This window comes from Solanum verrucosum, unplaced genomic scaffold, assembly GCF_900185275.1.
Source record: "Solanum verrucosum unplaced genomic scaffold, falcon-dt-bn FXZP01000182.1, whole genome shotgun sequence".
Classification (NCBI taxonomy): Eukaryota; Viridiplantae; Streptophyta; class Magnoliopsida; order Solanales; family Solanaceae; genus Solanum; species Solanum verrucosum.
In genome coordinates, this window is record NW_026020378.1 from 5316892 (window position 1) to 5334292 (window position 17401).

A 17401-nucleotide genomic window follows, 5' to 3' on the forward strand; every position below is an offset into this window, starting at 1 on the left:
ATCTGCAGTATTCAAGTTTGGTATTTTGAATTGATGGAACGCATAAATTCAAAAGTATGAAGTTTTGATGATAAATAAAGATATTGAAGAATCAAGTTCAACACTATAACGAAGTAAAGTGTGTTTTCTTTTTGATGTAATTGATATTGTTCAGGGTTATTATTGAATTATAATAAATCCTAAGTTGAAGTGATGAGTAATTGAAGTTGTGAGGTTTGTAACAAGAAGAAAATTGATCTTTTTGGAGAATTTCCTTTAAATTATCCTTTGTAATCTGAAATCGCTTTTGAATTTAGTGAAATTTGATTGTTGAAATCCTACGTATTGTAGGTCGTGGTTTTTATTCCCTTGAGCAAGGAAGTTTTCCACGAAAAATATTGTGTTCTCTACGTTATTGCTTACATCCGCATACAGAAACCTAATTCCTCTCACGAGTAGTTGGTACTATCTCTTTCATGAATTGTTTAATTCCTTCTTCGTTGTACATAAATATACAGTTAATGAAATTAGCATGAAATTTTTATTATTTAACTATAAAATTTTGTCTGTCACTAATAATATTTGAAATGCCTCCGGTTGAAAATAGTAATCCAAAAGAACGGTCAACAAAGAAAAGAATGGAGAAGAAGGCTCTTTTAGCTTTTTTCGTCTTCCAACTTTATTTTCTGCCTCTTTTCTCATTTTTCATCTTATTTTTTAAATCAACGTATTGTGCTCACTCTATTTATTCAGAATAAGATCTGTTCTACACATTTTGTCCAATTCAGTCCTTAAGTTGTCACATAAGTATATGATTTAAAAACATAGATTTTGATCAAGGAAAAATATCTGGATAAAATTTCGTAGAATACAGAAAATGAGATGATAAATTTAAATTCGTCAATATTGACTAGGCCCGTTGAGCTAATATAATTTAATTTGTGATTTAATAGAAATGTGTTATGAATTTTCGACCTTATTTAAGAACAATTTTTTTTAATTCGATCTGAATAAATCCCCTCGCTCATTTATGTTAGCACTTTAAGTTAGCCATGGTTGTCACTTGTTCAAACCATACAAAGATAATAGTCATTTATGAAGCAAGTTGAGAATGTGTTTAGTTAAGATCAATAACTCAACACATTCAAGAAACATGTGGTCTTTCTTAGAAAAGAGATGTTCCAACAATATTATATAAAGACAATGCTGCAATTATTATGTATAGCTCAACCAAAGAAAGGATACATTAAATTAGGAGATAGAATAAAACATATTTTACCAAAATAAAATAAAATTCACTCATGATCTTCAAAAGAAGGGTGATATAGATGTTCAACAAGTTTGCTCAAGTGATAATTTAGCACTTATGTTTACTAAGTCATTGTCACCTTCAACCTTTGAGAAATTGAAATACAAAATTAGAACGCGATATCTTTGAGATATTAAATGACGTTTTCATCAAGGGGATTAAATACACACTGCATTTTATTTTCCTTTAACCAAAGTTTTTGTCCCATAAGGTTTTTCTTGGTAGGGATACAAGGGAGCAACCAATGCGTATTAAGAATAAATATGTACCCTCGCTCTTTTTCAAGATTTCTTTATACATGAACATCCAAGGAGGAGTGATATATATGTATATATTCCTCTTTATCCGCCTAAAAATATACATTGAAATATTGAAATATATGTCTTTATTCTATAACAAAAAAAAGGGTAAATTTTAGGAATCATATCGTTTTAATATGAAATTACAATTTATCCCTCTTTAGTTTGTAATTACATTAATTCCTTAAAAAGTAATATAAACCGGATACATAATATGTAACTCGAATACATTAAAGAGTATCTCAGATACATTATAACATAAATCGGATACATAATATGTAGCTCGAATACATTAAAAACTAGCTAAGATACATAATATGTAGCTCGAATACATTAAAACTAGCTTGGATATATTATAAAATAAATCGAATATATAATATGTAGCTCGAATACATTAAAGAAATAAGAAATTTTAGAGATTTTTAAAAATAGAAAAGGATATTAAAAATAAAATAAACATAAAATGTGTATTTTAGTAATTTTTTCAAGAAAAAAAAGGCGAATTTGGCCCAATGACTCCAAAGAGAGAAGGAAAAAAAAAAAAGGAAAGAAAAGAACGCGTTCTTCTTTTTGTTTTTTTCCTTTAATCAGTAAAAACGCGTTTGTTTCTACTTTTCGGAAACCTCCAACGGGCTGTTTGAGTAGCGAGTACTCTTCGTCTTTACTAACCCTACAAATTCTCTTTTGGAGTTCTGGCAACTTTCAGGTTCCTCCCAATCGCTCCGACGCCTTTGATGTTCACATCTTCCGGTAGTCCTGTCGCAGATGACTTTCGCCCTTTTATGGAACAATCCTTCAGCTCCTTTTTCTAAATCTAATTAATTTGAATTCAATGTGGTAGGACGAGAGTCATCTGTGACAGGATAATGGAAGATATAGTTATCAAAGGCTTATTGGGGCGTTCTTTTTTTCATGTCGAGTTTGTAGGAAAATCTCCAACTTTTGCAGAGTAGTATTGCAAAACCGAAGTAGCAGCACAGGTAGACATTTCATTACTATTAGCTATTGGATTGAGTATTATTTGCTTCCGCTTTAAGCCTATGCTGTAGAATTTGATGTTAGGTTAACACAAGTTACTATTTGTTTGTGAGTGCTGTTGAGATTTGTCGGTAAAAACTGTACTTTTTGTTTAATCAATATTAAGAAGATGTGGTATGTGGGAGATGTGTTGGACACCAATTTATGGGAGAAAATGGAAACATATTGCAGTGTTCAACTTTGTGCAGGCCTAGATGTGTTAAAAGTTTCAGCAGTTATGTGGTTTGTCAACAGTCTTTGTTTTTTAAAGATCTACTATTCTTTGCATTTGAGGTATATGCTAACAATTTTGGGCCTTGTTATGTATGTTTGAATCTCTGAGTGTGTGCATGTTTGTGTATATATACATACACAGAAAAATTTGAGTAAGTACTCTGCAGTTGAAGGTGGGTGGATTAAAGATAGTAATATACCTGGACGGATTGGTGTTAAAGTTGCCTCATATTTCCATAATAGAATTTGTTATAAGAATATTATGGTATCCTGACTGTCGTCTTGTAAGTTATTTTTTGATATTGTCTTTGTTAGGACTATTGCTATTAGGCATCTCCTAAGAAAAACTTGATTTGTGATTCCTACTGGATCAATTGATGATTAGGATAGATCTTTGATATTTGTCATTAACCAATTTAGAAGGATATCAGTTGAGACAATTCGATTAGCTAGGGAAAAATAAATTGATTGATGAAGAGGCTTCTTAGTTTAATGTTTGTATAAGTATTATGGACACTTGGGCACTCTTGTAGGATGCCAGATTCACTCACTGCTTCACTGTGATCTATGTGTACATGGATAATGTAATAAGCGGATATATATTATTGCATAGGAGCGGGGATTTTACCTGTGCACACCCAAAGGGTAGCGGCTGCAGGTTTCTGTCATACAAAAAAACAAAACAGTGTACACATGAACCTCCACAGTTTGATTAACTGTCAAACATTTTAGGGAGAGCTTGACAATTCTCTTCTGTACTATTGTCATTGCACCTAGGGTATGCTAGCAACTCTCTTAAAGTCCAGGTTTTTTCTTCCTTTGTGGTGTGATTTATCATATTCTACTTGTTTTTGATGGCCAGTAAAGCCTCGAGTCATAATGCTTGCTGTGAGTACTTTCGTGCGAATGTTGAAAATTATTTAGTTAGGTAGGTCAGTTAGCTTAGTCCATCATATTGACTTTGGAAATCCATAAATCCCAATCCTATATCATATCTTAAACCCTAAACCCAACAATAATTCTACTATGATGACAACTAAGTGTAATTTCTACTTTATACTAGAAAGTTAGGTTATTTAGAAGTTACATTTTGAAAATTACCAACTGTTTGAAATTTGTCTTCTTATCATCAGTGGATAGTCTTTAGAAGGTGCAACAAGATAGATACAGAATACTGATTTCTTTAGGCAGGGGAATGTAAAGTTAGCATAAAAAAAAAGTAGCAAAATAAGATCCATCCCTCATATTAACCAAATAACCATATAAGTCATTTTATACTCCTCATGATCTATTATAAATAAGCTCCGGAATTGTTATTTAGATTATTACAAAGGAATTTGTGGCTTGAGTTCCAACCCTCAACACCAAAATAGATTTAGATAAATAGCATTGAAAGACTTAGCTAAGAGTATGTTGGTTCTGCAATTGGGATTAGAAGCCTTATCATTACACATTTAGGTTCTTTAAGTAATCTTCAAAGTACATAAAGTAAAGTTGTGAAGCAGAATCATCAGTTGCTTATTTTCATATACTTTCAACATATAAACAAATTTAACAGAAAACAAGAACGAATGACTGCTAATACAGTAAATTCCTCTACCAATATGCAATGTAGGCCCTTGCAACCTTCCCATATCCAGTGGCCGTCTTGTAAACTGGCTTGCGGATCATGCCAGATTCTGCTTCCGATTGATGCTTTACTCTATACTTGTTCGCCTGTTGTTCTCTCTCTTTAGGAGCAGAATCCTTGATTCCTGTATCTCTCCTTGTCGATTTCCCTTCACCCTTGCTTCTACTGGACTTCTTTTTTTTCAGTCTGAATCACCTTCGACTTCTTCTGTTTTCTGAATTTACTCTCAAAAGCATTGGCATCACTTTCACCCAATTCATTACCTAAATAGTCTTGTTCCCTCCATTTTCTTTTCTTCACAGAAACTTCCCTTCCGTTATGTGCTTTTACATCAATTGAAGTACCCTTTGAACAACGAATCGAATCTCCTTGTATAATGAATGGAGCAACTGGTGGCTTATCCCCAGAAGTTGTCAGTTCCGGGCAGTGTGAAGCAGTGTGTAAATCACTACTCTTCGGGGTAGCAGTATTACCAGAACGAAGCTTAATCCTAATCCTAATGGGTTTGTGAGAAGAAATAGGGGTAGGGGAAGGGGGAAGGGAGTTTTTGAGATATCTGTGGTTGAATTACAAGTTGATCAATAGGCAAAAACGAACCATAAACACCATATTTTGGCCCCAAATTCTCAGCAGAAACAGCTCCTTCAAAATCTTTGATATAATCGCCCAAAACACTTTGAATCTTAGCATCAATGTCTATATGAGAATCATCATAATCTCCTTCAACTTGGCGTTCTTCCTTTGGAATTTTCAGATCACTATAACTGTAAACTAAATCATCATATATTTCTCCTTCTTCAATTTCGTGTTCTTCCGCCATCGTATTTTTCCTAGTCCTATGCTCACAGTTTCTAAATTTCTTTGCAAAGTTCACAAAAAAATCTAATCTATATAGCAAAAACCTCCTGATTAATTTGGTAACTTATTACCTACTAAAAACAACTAATAAAGTAGACACGTTAATTTTGTAATAAAAAATCAATTTGGTAACTTATTACCGACTAACTAAATAACTGATAAAATACACGTTAATTTTGTAATTAAAAATTAAAAATTAATTTGGTAACTTATTACCACCTAACTAAATAACTAATTCATTGGGCATCATATTATTTAAGTAAAATAGACACACTAAAAATTATTTTTGAGAGATGAATGTTGCAATTCCCTTTCTTTAACACTTGACGAAACAATGATCGAACGTGGAAGTAAAAAATACAGTAAATGAATTACAAAAAAATAAAATAAATTAAAATCCAATATTAATAACAATTTTTAAAAAAATGTAAATCTAATTAAAAATTCGAAATATACAAAAATGCAAACTGAAATTCAAAATTCTACATTCTAACTTCAAAATTAACTAGATAAATATTTTGTATTGATATTGGATTTTGACTTATTATTCAAATATTCGAATGAGATGAGACTTCTTTTAAAATATGTTACTTATTATTTTAAAATATGATGTTTTGTAAATTGTAATGCAGCTAGACCTAAAGCTCTATATGTTGTCAGTTGTATGCAAAAAATAAAATGAGACCCAGAGATCGTCATGTGAGTTCTCTCTGCAAAAATAAGAAGATCACTATTTATTAATGCAGACTGGAATCCATCTCTTATAGATTTTAAATTCTTGCTGATATATATCTCACATTAGAGCTCAAATTTTCCCCTCTTATGACACCTTTTAAGAGTTTTCGTAATTTCTCTCAAGTGAATTTTTCGATCATCATCTCTAACAATTTCCGCGGCTACTCCCATTTCTACAATTGGTTGTTCAAGATGCATAGGCATGACAATTATAGGAACCCCGAAATCTATACTTTTCGCTACTGAATTCCATCCAGATTATTTTTATAAAAAAAATTTAATAATTGAAATAAATAGTCAACCATTTAAAGATAAATAAGAAAAATACAAAGTTGAGGTAAATATATGTGAGATATTAAAAGAAGTACTAAAAACTACATAATTGAAATAATTAAAGGGAAAAAGGTCAAAAATGCCCTTAAATTATGTGAAAGGAATAAAAATATTGTTTAAGGTTTGGTTCAAAAATGTCTTTATCGTCAATACTTAGCTTTAATCCAAAAATATCCTTATTGTTGAGGGGCGGGCCCATTATCCACCGAGTTTAGAAGGTTGTGATTGGTCCAAAGGGCGGGTCACAGACGGATTTCTCGTTATAAAAAAAAATAGCCTTATTGTTAATTAATGGGTCAAAAAATTATTAGATTCATGATCATTGTTGATCAAATTTATTACTTCAAACTGGATCAATGGAGTTTCTAGAGACATCAAGTGATTATTATCCTTGTAATCTTAAATTTATAAGTGTTAGCATGCATAAGAGCTAATAATTCTGTCAGAGTATTAGTACTCTTTTGAAACATCCTTCATATAAAGCCTAATTAATATCCACTCACCTCTATTATTATGTATAACTCCTTCAATATCCTTGCATCAGAATTACCTAAGAAATAAAAATCATCACTATTGAGTTTATAATGTCCAATAATATAAAGGTTGTCATTTTATGTTAATAGTATATAACCATAAGTTGTATCCTTACTTGATGAATCTCATGTGATGTCGTTGTAATTTCCTCAACTTTAAGAGAATCCTTCTCATCCTAGCTTTAATTTTTCCATATTTGTTGCTTGTTGACCAAGGAAAATTAATGAAGGAAATTAAAGCATCGAATTAGTTAAAGTGAGTACTGTTGTACGTACAAAAAGTATAAAAGCAAATTAAAGATATGCAAGAGCAAAATTTTCAACTCTCTTTGTTTTTTCTTTGCCTTATAAATATGCTGAGTTGCTACTTCAACAAGAAGAATGAAAAAAAGTGCACAAACTAATGATTAGTTTTGTAAGATAAATCACTGCCTAAGTTGCTTGGATGTTTCCTAAACGTTATCTTGAAATTTCATTTCCATTAAGATTAATTTTTCATATATATCTTTTTAACATATATACGTACCTAAAAATTCTCAATTCTGAGAATTTATATGAAATATTCAAGTCAATTTTACACTCCTATACATAATATAACATATCAATTATTATTTTTATCGAGTTACTAATTAATACTCTTATCACATAAACTTAATTATAAATTTATAACTATCTCGTTATTGCAAGATATGCATCTTTCATAATTCATACACATATTTATACGTATACACATTAAGTCAGAGTTGATAGAATAATACTGTATGATAATTATTGAATTTCACGTGATGGAGTCTAATCTTTTCTTTTTTTCACAAAATAAACTCTTGCATTATTGTGATGTGATACTCAACACAACTCCAAGAAAGTTCCTATATATCTCTCAATATTTGGCATTATATACTAAAGTTTTCACTATCCATAATTCATCACTAAATGCATACACTAAGCACACGAGCACTGATCAAATAAATTAAATAGTAATGGGTGCTAAGCTTACTGTTATAGAAAACAGGTGCAACGATGGTATTGAAATTAGAGTTTGGGTTCCTCCGGCTCGACCCGACAAATTTCAAAGCATAATTAGAATTGAAGCAAATGGTGGATGGAAGGAAGTGAATTCCAAGAATTTCATCCATGCAGACGCTACGATTCTTAATGATGAAGATGAATTTGTATCGTCTACGTTGTTAATGATTTATATTGATGGTGTTTATAGAGGATATTACTTTCTTCCAATTCACTTAGTAAAATATGCGAAAGTCATCTGCGACATTAATGAAGATGGACTTTTTGCTGTTCAAGGAATCAAACCAACATTCCATTTCTGCAGATTCAAGTAATTTTGTTACAACTTCATTTGTTGCACTTGTATTCAATTAAATTATGTTTTAATTATTTTATTTTTACAGGGGTTGTGCCTTTTTTCCTTATCTCAGAGCAAACAAAAAGGAGATGATTTGAACCTGCAGTATTTATGTTTGGTATTTTGAATTGATAATATGCACAAATTCAGAAATATGAAGTTTTGATGATAGACAAAGATACTGAAGAATCATAAATTGAAGTGCAGTGTGTTTTCTTCCCGATGTAACTGATGTTGTTCTAGGATTATTATTGAATTATAATAATTCCTAAATTGAAATGATCGAGTAATTGAAGTTGTGAGGTTTGTAACAAGAAGAAAATTGATCTTCTTGGAGACTTTCCTTTAGATTATCCTTTAAAATCTTAAATCACTTTTGAATTTAGTGAAATTTGATTGTTGAAATTCTACGCAATGTAGGTCGTGGTTTTTACTCCCTTAAGCAAGGAAGTTTTCCACGAAAAATATTGTGTTCTCTACGTTATTGCTTACAATTCATCATATAGAAACCTAATTCCTCTCACGAGTGGTTGGTACTATCTCTTCCGTGAATTGTTTAATTCCCTCTTCTTCATGCACACCAATATTTACGCGAATTGTAGGTCCCTAATCATACAGCTGTAGGGATTATCTCTGAAGCTCATCCCGAGGGAGGCTAATGTAGTAGCAAACTTATTAGCTAAATACGGAAGGACAGCGAAGGATCCACATATGAACTGAAATCAGCCTTATGTTTTTGTAACATCTCTTTCTCTGGTAAAATAAATGCTCTCGAAAGAGATGAGGATGGAATTGTATCTCATAGACTAGTTTCATTTTTGTATGAATAAACCTTCCGTTCTTAAGAAGAAGAAAACTCCAATTCTTGATTTACTTATCTTTAGGTATACTTATCTCGATTTCTTGATTTACTTATTTTTAGGTTTTGATATTCATCATGATCCAGGCAGTAGAAGCTCAAATATTATAAGAGGATCGATGTATTAATGTTATAATATACTATCAATATAATGCCCAATGATTAATGATACATCGGCTCTATACTTGTTTATGACATGATCATCTCATTGATAAAATTCTCATAACTTATGTCCCTTTACATTTTATTAAATTGGAATAATACGTGCGAAAGGAAATTAATTCACTAATTATCTTTTCAATGTTCTTCAGATTTCACTTAGATGAAAACTCACTATTAGAAAATATGAAATTAGCTATAGAATTATTAGCAATTCCAATCAATCCATCGCTAATCTGTAGCTAAATGAGTTAACATAAAAAAAAAATTATTATTTAGCTATGAAATTTTATCTATCATTAATTCACATGAATAAAACCAACCAACCATTTTGTGGATTATTCTTAACTTGCTAGTAGAAATTTGGACTTGCCAAAGAAAAAGAGAAAAGCAAAAGAAGTGAGAAAAAGGACGCCTTCTTCTTTTTTCCTTTATTTAGTAAATAAAAGCCCGTTTTTATCTTCTTTTCGGAAACCTCCAACGGGTTGATATACTTTTTATTTGAGTAGTGAGTACTCTTCGTCTTTACAAACCCTACAAATTCTATTTTGGAGTTCTGGCAACTTTCAGGTTCCTCCCAATCGCTCCGATGCCTTTGATGTTCACATCTTCCGGTAGTCCTGTCGCAGATGACTTTCGCCCTTTTATGGAGCCATCCTTCAGCTCCTTTCTCTAAATGTAATTAATTTGAAATCAATGTGGTAGGACGAGAGTCATCTGTGACAGGATAATGGAAGATCTAGTTATCAAAGGCTTATTGGGGCGTTCTTTTTTCATGTTGAGTTCGTAGCATAATCTCCAACTTTTGCAGAGTATTGCAAAACCGAAGTAGCACAGGTAGACATTTCATTACCATTACTCTATTAGATATTGAATTGAGTATTATTTGCTTTCGTTTTGAGCCTATGCTGTTGAATCTGATGTTATGTTAATACAAGTTACTATTTCTGTGGGAGTGTTGTTGAGATTTGTCTGTAACAACTAAGCTTTTTATTTAATCAATATTATGAAGATGTGAATGTGGGAGATGTGTTGGACACCAATAAGGGAGAAAATGAAAACATATAGCAGTGTTCAACTTTGCGCAGGCCTAGATGTGTCGGAGTTTCAGTAATTATGTGGTTTGTCAATTGTCTTTGTTTCTTTAAAGATCTACTATTCTTTACATTTGAGGTATGTGCTAGCAATTTTGCACCTTGTTATGTATGTTTGAATCTCTGAGTGTGTGCGTGTGTGTATATATACCTACACATATATACATAGGACAATTTGATGTGTTCACTGGGATCTATGTGTACCATGGATAACGTAATAATTGGATGTATGTTCTTGCGAACATTGTACACATGAACCTCCATGGGTTGAGGCATCTGTCAAACATTTTGTGGTAAGACAAAGATAAGAGTTACAGTATTAGAATCTTTATCTCCAAAAAGAAGAGAAGAGGTTATTAAATCAAAATATCTTGCTTTCCATCCGGATCCAGCTTGCACTCCTCATGGGTACTCTATCCACTAATCTTAGACCTCATGGTTCTCAACCTACTTTAATCCTTAAGCCATACCCTTGGGTACCCTTCCATACCCTTTTTCACGAGCCATTGCATCCTATCCAGCTGCTGCTAGCAATGTATGTCATTTTGCCTGAGTATGAAGTTAATTATCCATCATTTGGTATTTAAAATTTTAGGGAGAGCTTGGCAATTCTCTTCTGTACTATTGTCATTGCACCTAGGGTATGCTAGCAACTCTCTTAAAAGTCCAGGTTTTTTCTTCCTTTGTGGTGTGATTTATAATATTCTACTTGTTTTTGATGGCCAGTAAAGCCTCGAGTCATAATGCTTGCTGTGAGTACTTTCTTGAGAATGTTGAAAATTGATTGAAAATTATTTAGTTAGGTAGGTCAGTTTGCTTAGTCCATCAAAGTTTGTTCTTGCAAGTTTTGCTAGTTTTGTATTATGTAAAATCAAGTTTTTGACTATTCTTATTTCACCAACTGCCTCTAGACTATTAACCTTTCTCTATGCAAATATTTTGCAAGTAATTTTTGAAGATATCGTATGATCCTCTTGGACCTTAGTTGCTACCTACAGAATCATGACTAGGATGTATCAAGCTGCAAAGTACTTGCCAATAGATAGTTATGATACACAACTAAGGATATATCAATTTGTTCATTGCACTAAAGCATACAAAACACCATTCTTAGGTTTTCTCGTCATCTTGTTCTCGAGGCAATTCTTCTTTGACTACTAGTACATACTTCGTCCACTTAAGACCTCTTAGACAGTTAAAGAAAATTACGAGATTATTATCCTCAAAACAAAGGTTCTTAGAAGTTGGATATTTAATTAATATAGTAGCTAAGGGTATGCAATTGGGATTAGAAACCTTAAGCAATCTTCAAAGTACATAAAGTAAACTTGTGAAGCAGAATCAGTTGCTTATTTTTCATATACTTTCAACATATAAACAAATTTAAGAGAAAACAAGAACTAATGACTGCTAATACAGTAATTCCACTACATTCCTCTACCAAATTGCAATGTAGGCCCTCGCAACCTTCCCATATCCAATGGCCCTCTTGTAAACTAGTTTGCGCATCATGCCACATTCTGCTTGAGACTGATGCTTTACTCTATACTTGTTCGTCTGGTGTTCTCTCTCTATAGGAGCAGAATCCTTGATTCCTGTATCTCTCGTTCTCGATTTCCCTTCCCTTGCTTCTACTGGACTTCTTTTCTTCAGTCTGAATCACCATCGACTTCTTCTATTTACTGAATTTCCTCTCAAAAGCATTGGCATCACTTTCACCCAAGTTATTATCTAATTAGTCTTGTTCCCTCGATTTTCTTTTCTTTACCGAAACTTCCCTTCCGTTATGTGCTTTTACATCAACCGAACTCTTAGCACCACGATTTTGTAAGTTACTTTGAATGAGACTTTGGTACAGGGCATGTAGACCCCTTGTGGTATCGTCCTCACTAATGTCACAACAGTTCATGCCAGGAAGCCAGTCTAACATAGTGCAGAGCCAACTGTGAGACAATCGATGGGGTTTTGTACCATATGGCAGAAGCCTCCACTTCCTACATGTACAACAGTGAATTGAATCTCCTTGTATAATGAATGGAACAACTGGTGGCTTATCCCCAGAAGTCAGTTCTGGGCAGTGTGGAAATCACTACTCTTCGGGGCTGCAGAACTAATACTAATCCTAATCTTAATTGGTTTGTGAGAAGAAATACGGGTAGGTGAAGGGAGTTTCTGAGATATTTGTGGAGTTATTGGTTGAAATACAAGTTGATCACTCGCCAAAAATGAACCATAAACACCCAAATTTGTCCCCAAATTCTCAGCAGAAACAGCTCCTTCAAAATCTTTCATATAATCGCCTTTGAATCTTGGCATCAATGTCTATATAAGAATCATCATACATTTCTCCTTCTTCAACTTCGTCTTCTTCCTTCCTTTTGAATTTTCACTAAATCAATGTGAGAATCATCATATATTTCTCCTTCTTCATTTCAGTGTTCTTCCCCATCGTATTTTCCTACTCCTATGCTCACAGTTTCTAAATTTCTTTGCAACGCTAACAACAAAATCCGTTTATTTATAACTAATTAGGATTAGTAGTCCTAAGCCGAATGAATATAGGAAAAACCTCCTGATTAAGCCATGTTGCATAATCAGACATGAAATTTAGTGACTTATTACCGACTAACTTTAATCTAAATAACTAACACAACTGGCATCACATTAAAAAAATATAATAGACAAGTTAGTTTTGTAATTAAACATTAAAAACTAATTTTTGTTAGAGATAAATGTTGCAATTTCCTTTCAACACTTTAAACAGACATTGATCCAACGTGGAAGTAAAAAGTACACGGAAAATTCAATATAAATTACATTTTTTAAAATCTAATTAAAAAGACGAAATAGGAAAAAAAAATGCAACCTGAAATTCAAACTTCTACACTCTAACTTCAAAATTAACTAGATAAATTTTTTGATTGGATTTTGAAGTATTATTCAAAGTAGGTAAATTGTCCGCGCGATCCTAAATAGCTTACATTTTATATATTGATTTTGTTGTGCAGTTGATTACATTAATTAAAATCCAAAAGCACATCTAACTTTAATTTGATGAAATAACTATGACAGACGATATTTCAATTAAAGCCTTGCACATTGCTCCTATTGTCACATCTTTCATTTGCAGAAGGGTTTGGGTGCCTTGTTCCTGTAATCCTAAGGGAGGTCTTTTTTGGTCAAAAGGATAGTCATATTATAAACTAAGGAGGATTAGGCCTGCTACATGCAGCTTAAGTGTTGGAAGTTTGGGCCATAAAAAATTTCAAAATCCTCTCTCAACTATCTCCCTCAGATACATCCTATCCCCTTTCGAATACATCTCTAAGTATGTATCATTTGCAATGTATCGAACAATCAAGGAATGTATTCGAAAGCAATAAAAAATTCAAAAAAAAATAAAATAATTGGGGAAACTTCCAATATATGATTTGGATGTAATTAGCTCCCTAGAGTATGGAATTTATGTACTTTACACTTTAAATAATTGTTACAAAAATATAATTTTCTTGAATACATAGTTCCTGAAATGCCTGTCCATACTGCGCTATTTGCAAACATTGGAGGAACTATCAAAAAGGTTGGATCTCTGAAAGCACTGCACAAGAGACCTTCCTTGCTAAGCTTGTCCGACACTTTATTCTGCTCCCAAAATATGTGTGTTGGCATCGCTGCTCCATTAATAACCTGCATTCAAAGATTAAGTTAGTAAAGAGGTGATTATCGTGTTCAAACATATTGATCAGCTCCATGGAGTCAGTGTTGATGTCTATTGGGTTCAGCTTATATTCAATGGTCATAAGCACACCTTGTCTTAGCGCACGAACCTTGCCAGGATTGGGTTGACATGGGCTTTTTTGCTGATAAAAGCCAATGATCCAGTCACCTCTATGGTTTCTGATAACACCTCCAAGACCTCCTGGTCCCGGGGCTTTCTTTCGCAGCCCCACCAGTATTCAGTTTAAACCTACCTGGCACACGAGGTTTCCACTTGACCTGGATGACATATTTCTGATCAAGGTTAGTAATATAGTAGAGTCAAAATACATGTCGATCCAAAAGTCATTAGCAAAACATTTATCTAACCTTTTAGGTATTCGAGCATTTAAGTAGGTCATCATCATTCACATCATAACAATACCACCAGGTGTGATAAAGAGTATCAATCCATAATACATGATTGGGAATTTTTGGATTGAAAATCATTTTTTGGTAAGAAGCTTTGAGATGAAAGATGTTGATTCATCAGGAAACTTTTTTATTTTGAACATCGAGATTCATTGTAGTAGTCTAGTAGAACATACCTTTGTTTTGAGGGTTATAATCTTGTAATATTCTTCAACTGTCTAAGAGGTCTTTAGTGGACGAAAAATGTACTAGTAGTCAAAGAAGACAAATTAGAGAAAGAAGAATGGCCTTCAGAACAATATGAAGAGATTTACCTACGAACGATGTTCTGTAGGTTTTAGTGTAAGATGGACAAATTGATATACGCTTAGGTCTGTACTGTGCAGCTTGATTCTTCATGTAACATCTGAGGTCCAAGAGGATCATGAGTTATCTTCAAAAAACACTTGCAAAATATTAGCATAGAGGAAGGGTTGAAGTCTAGAAGGCAGTTGGTGAAACAAGTCAAAAACTTGATTGCACATAATATATACTCTTATGAGAATAGATGTGTAGATATTCTTTTAAGCACGACAGAACTAGCAATACTTGCAAGAAGACGGACTAAGTTAACTGAGCCACCTAATTAAATAATTTTCAATCAGTCTCCAACATTCCCAAGAAAGTACTCACCCACAAAGCCACCTAACTAAATAATCTGCATTATAACTCGGGCTTTACTGACCATCAAAAACAAGTAGAATATGATAAATCTGTGGAAATTCAGAGACTAGAATAGGAAAACTTTTTCTTGCCTTTCATTCATTTATCAATGGTGTATATATACAAAATATCTAGAAGAAGAAAACAAAATAACTCCTATACGTGTATGAATTCTAATTGGCTACCACTACACTACAAAAATATACAGCTGTGTGTACTACTTCGTACGAGAAATACACAAATCCGTTACATAGGAATCTGCATATTTCTTGCCTAATTTTCATCCATTTGTCCTCATTTATTTGTCCAAATCATCTCTCAAATAAGGTTGTCTGGAATTGAATTTTGGGCCTTCATTTGTTGTTGGGCTGAGACATTAACTTTTGGTTGAAAGTTTTGCATTTGGACCAGCTGAGATATAGACCCAATATTGTCTCTGAATTTCGTTTGATTGAGAAGCTTTCCAGTAGTCAGAATTTCACAAATGGATGTGAATAGGACTTTTTGAGCCTGCATACATGTTGCGGATTGACTGATTGCATTCCATTTGGAAGCTTCATGAAAATTTCCTCATCAAGTTCTCCATGTAAAAATGCATTATTCACATCCATTTGTGAAATTCTAACTACTGGAAAGCTTCTCAATCAAACGAAATTCAGAGACAATATTGGGTCTATATCTCAGCTGGTCCAAATGCAAAATTTTCAACCAAAAGTTAATGTCTCAGCCCAACAACAAATGAAGGCCCAAAATTCAATTCCAGACAACCTTATTTGAGAGATGATTTGGACAAATAAATGAGGACAAATGGATGAAAATTAGGCAAGAAATATGTAGATTCCTATGTAACGAATTTGTGTATTTTTCGTACGAAATAGTACACACAGCTGTATATTTTTGTAGAGTAGTGATAGCCAATTAGAATTCATACACGTATAGGAGTTAATTTGTTTTCTTCTTCTAGATATTTTGTATATATACACCATTGATAAATGAATGAAAGGCAAGAAAAAGTTTTTCTATTCTAGTCTCTGAATTTCCACATGGTATCAGAGCAAATCTGAGATCCTCTTTCTCTGTTAGCTTTTCTTCTTTTCCATTTTTCTCACTATTCTCCTTTTTTTACTGTCCAACAATGGTGACAGGAACTGTAGTGACTCCTGAAAACACTCAAACAACTGGAAATACCTCAAACCCTCTATCAGATCACACTCATCCTTTCTTTCTTCATGCTTCTGATTCCCCAGGAATGAACCTTGTCAACTCACCCTTCAATGGAAAGGGATATGGGGGATGGAAGAGGTCAATCTTGATAGCCCTTTCAGCAAAAAATAAGATTGGGTTCATTGATGGTACTCGAAAGGAACTAGCTCCTACTTCAGCTGATTTCAAACTATGGAGCAGGTGCAATGACATGGTGTTGTCATGGTTGCTCAACTCTCTCTCAAAGGAGATAGCTGACAGTGTCATCTACTCCAAAACAGCCAAAGATCTCTGGCAGGAACTTGAGGACAGGTTTGGGCAAAGTAATGGTGCTCAACTCTATCACCTACAAAAGGAGTTGAGTGATTTAGTGCAGGGATCAAATGATATTGCTGGGTATTTCACAAACATCAAGAGGTTGTGGGATGAGCTTGATGCTCTGAGCACTTCTGTCAACTGCACATGTGACTGCCAGTGTGGTGGAAAAGCAAAAATGGGTAAGTCTCTTCAAGATGAAAGATTGATTCAGTTTCTAATGGGTTTAAATGATGTCTATGCAGCTGGGAAAAGCAATATTCTGATGCTCTCACCATTACCCTCTGCGAATCATGCTTACTCACTCTTAATGCAAGATGAGAAACAGAGGGAAGTGTATATGAGCTCACACTATCCAGGGAACTCTACTTCCTTTTTGGGCCTTCATTTGTTGTTGGGTTGAGACATTAACTTTTGGTTGAAAGTTTTGCATTTGGACCAGCTGAGATATAGACCCAATATTGTCTCTGAATTTCGTTTGATTGAGAAGCTTTCCAGTAGTCAGAACTTGAGCTTTCTTAGCTTCTTTCTCCTCTTCACTGACTTTCTTGATTTCAATTCCAACAAAATCACACCACAAAGGAAGAAAAAAACTGGACTTTAAGAGAGTTGCTAGCATGCCCTTGATGTTATGACAACAGTACAGAAGAG

At 33.4% G+C, this 17401-nt stretch overlaps 2 protein-coding genes across 2 annotated transcripts; both read left to right on the plus strand.

Annotated features, from left to right (window-relative positions):
* Positions 1–7907: 7907 nt before the first annotated feature.
* LOC125838593 (uncharacterized) lies at positions 7908–8388 on the plus strand. Its single transcript, XM_049517650.1, has 2 exons — positions 7908–8263; positions 8337–8388. Exons 1-2 carry the CDS (start codon positions 7908–7910, stop codon positions 8386–8388), a joined length of 408 nt encoding a protein of 135 aa, XP_049373607.1.
* Positions 8389–16367: 7979 nt separating this feature from the next.
* On the plus strand, positions 16368–17153 carry LOC125838643 (uncharacterized). The gene has a single exon (XM_049517687.1). It carries the CDS (start codon positions 16368–16370, stop codon positions 17151–17153), a length of 786 nt encoding a protein of 261 aa, XP_049373644.1.
* Positions 17154–17401: the final 248 nt, after the last annotated feature.

Coding starts and splice junctions, on each gene's coding strand:
- LOC125838593 (XM_049517650.1), top strand. CDS start 7,908: ATGGGTGCTAAGCTTACTGTTATAGAAAACAGGTGCAACGATGGTATT. Junction 8,264..8,336: donor TTCCATTTCTGCAGATTCAA/GTAATTTTGTTA, acceptor TTATTTTTACAG/GGGTTGTGCCTTTTTTCCTT.
- LOC125838643 (XM_049517687.1), top strand. CDS start 16,368: ATGGTGACAGGAACTGTAGTGACTCCTGAAAACACTCAAACAACTGGA.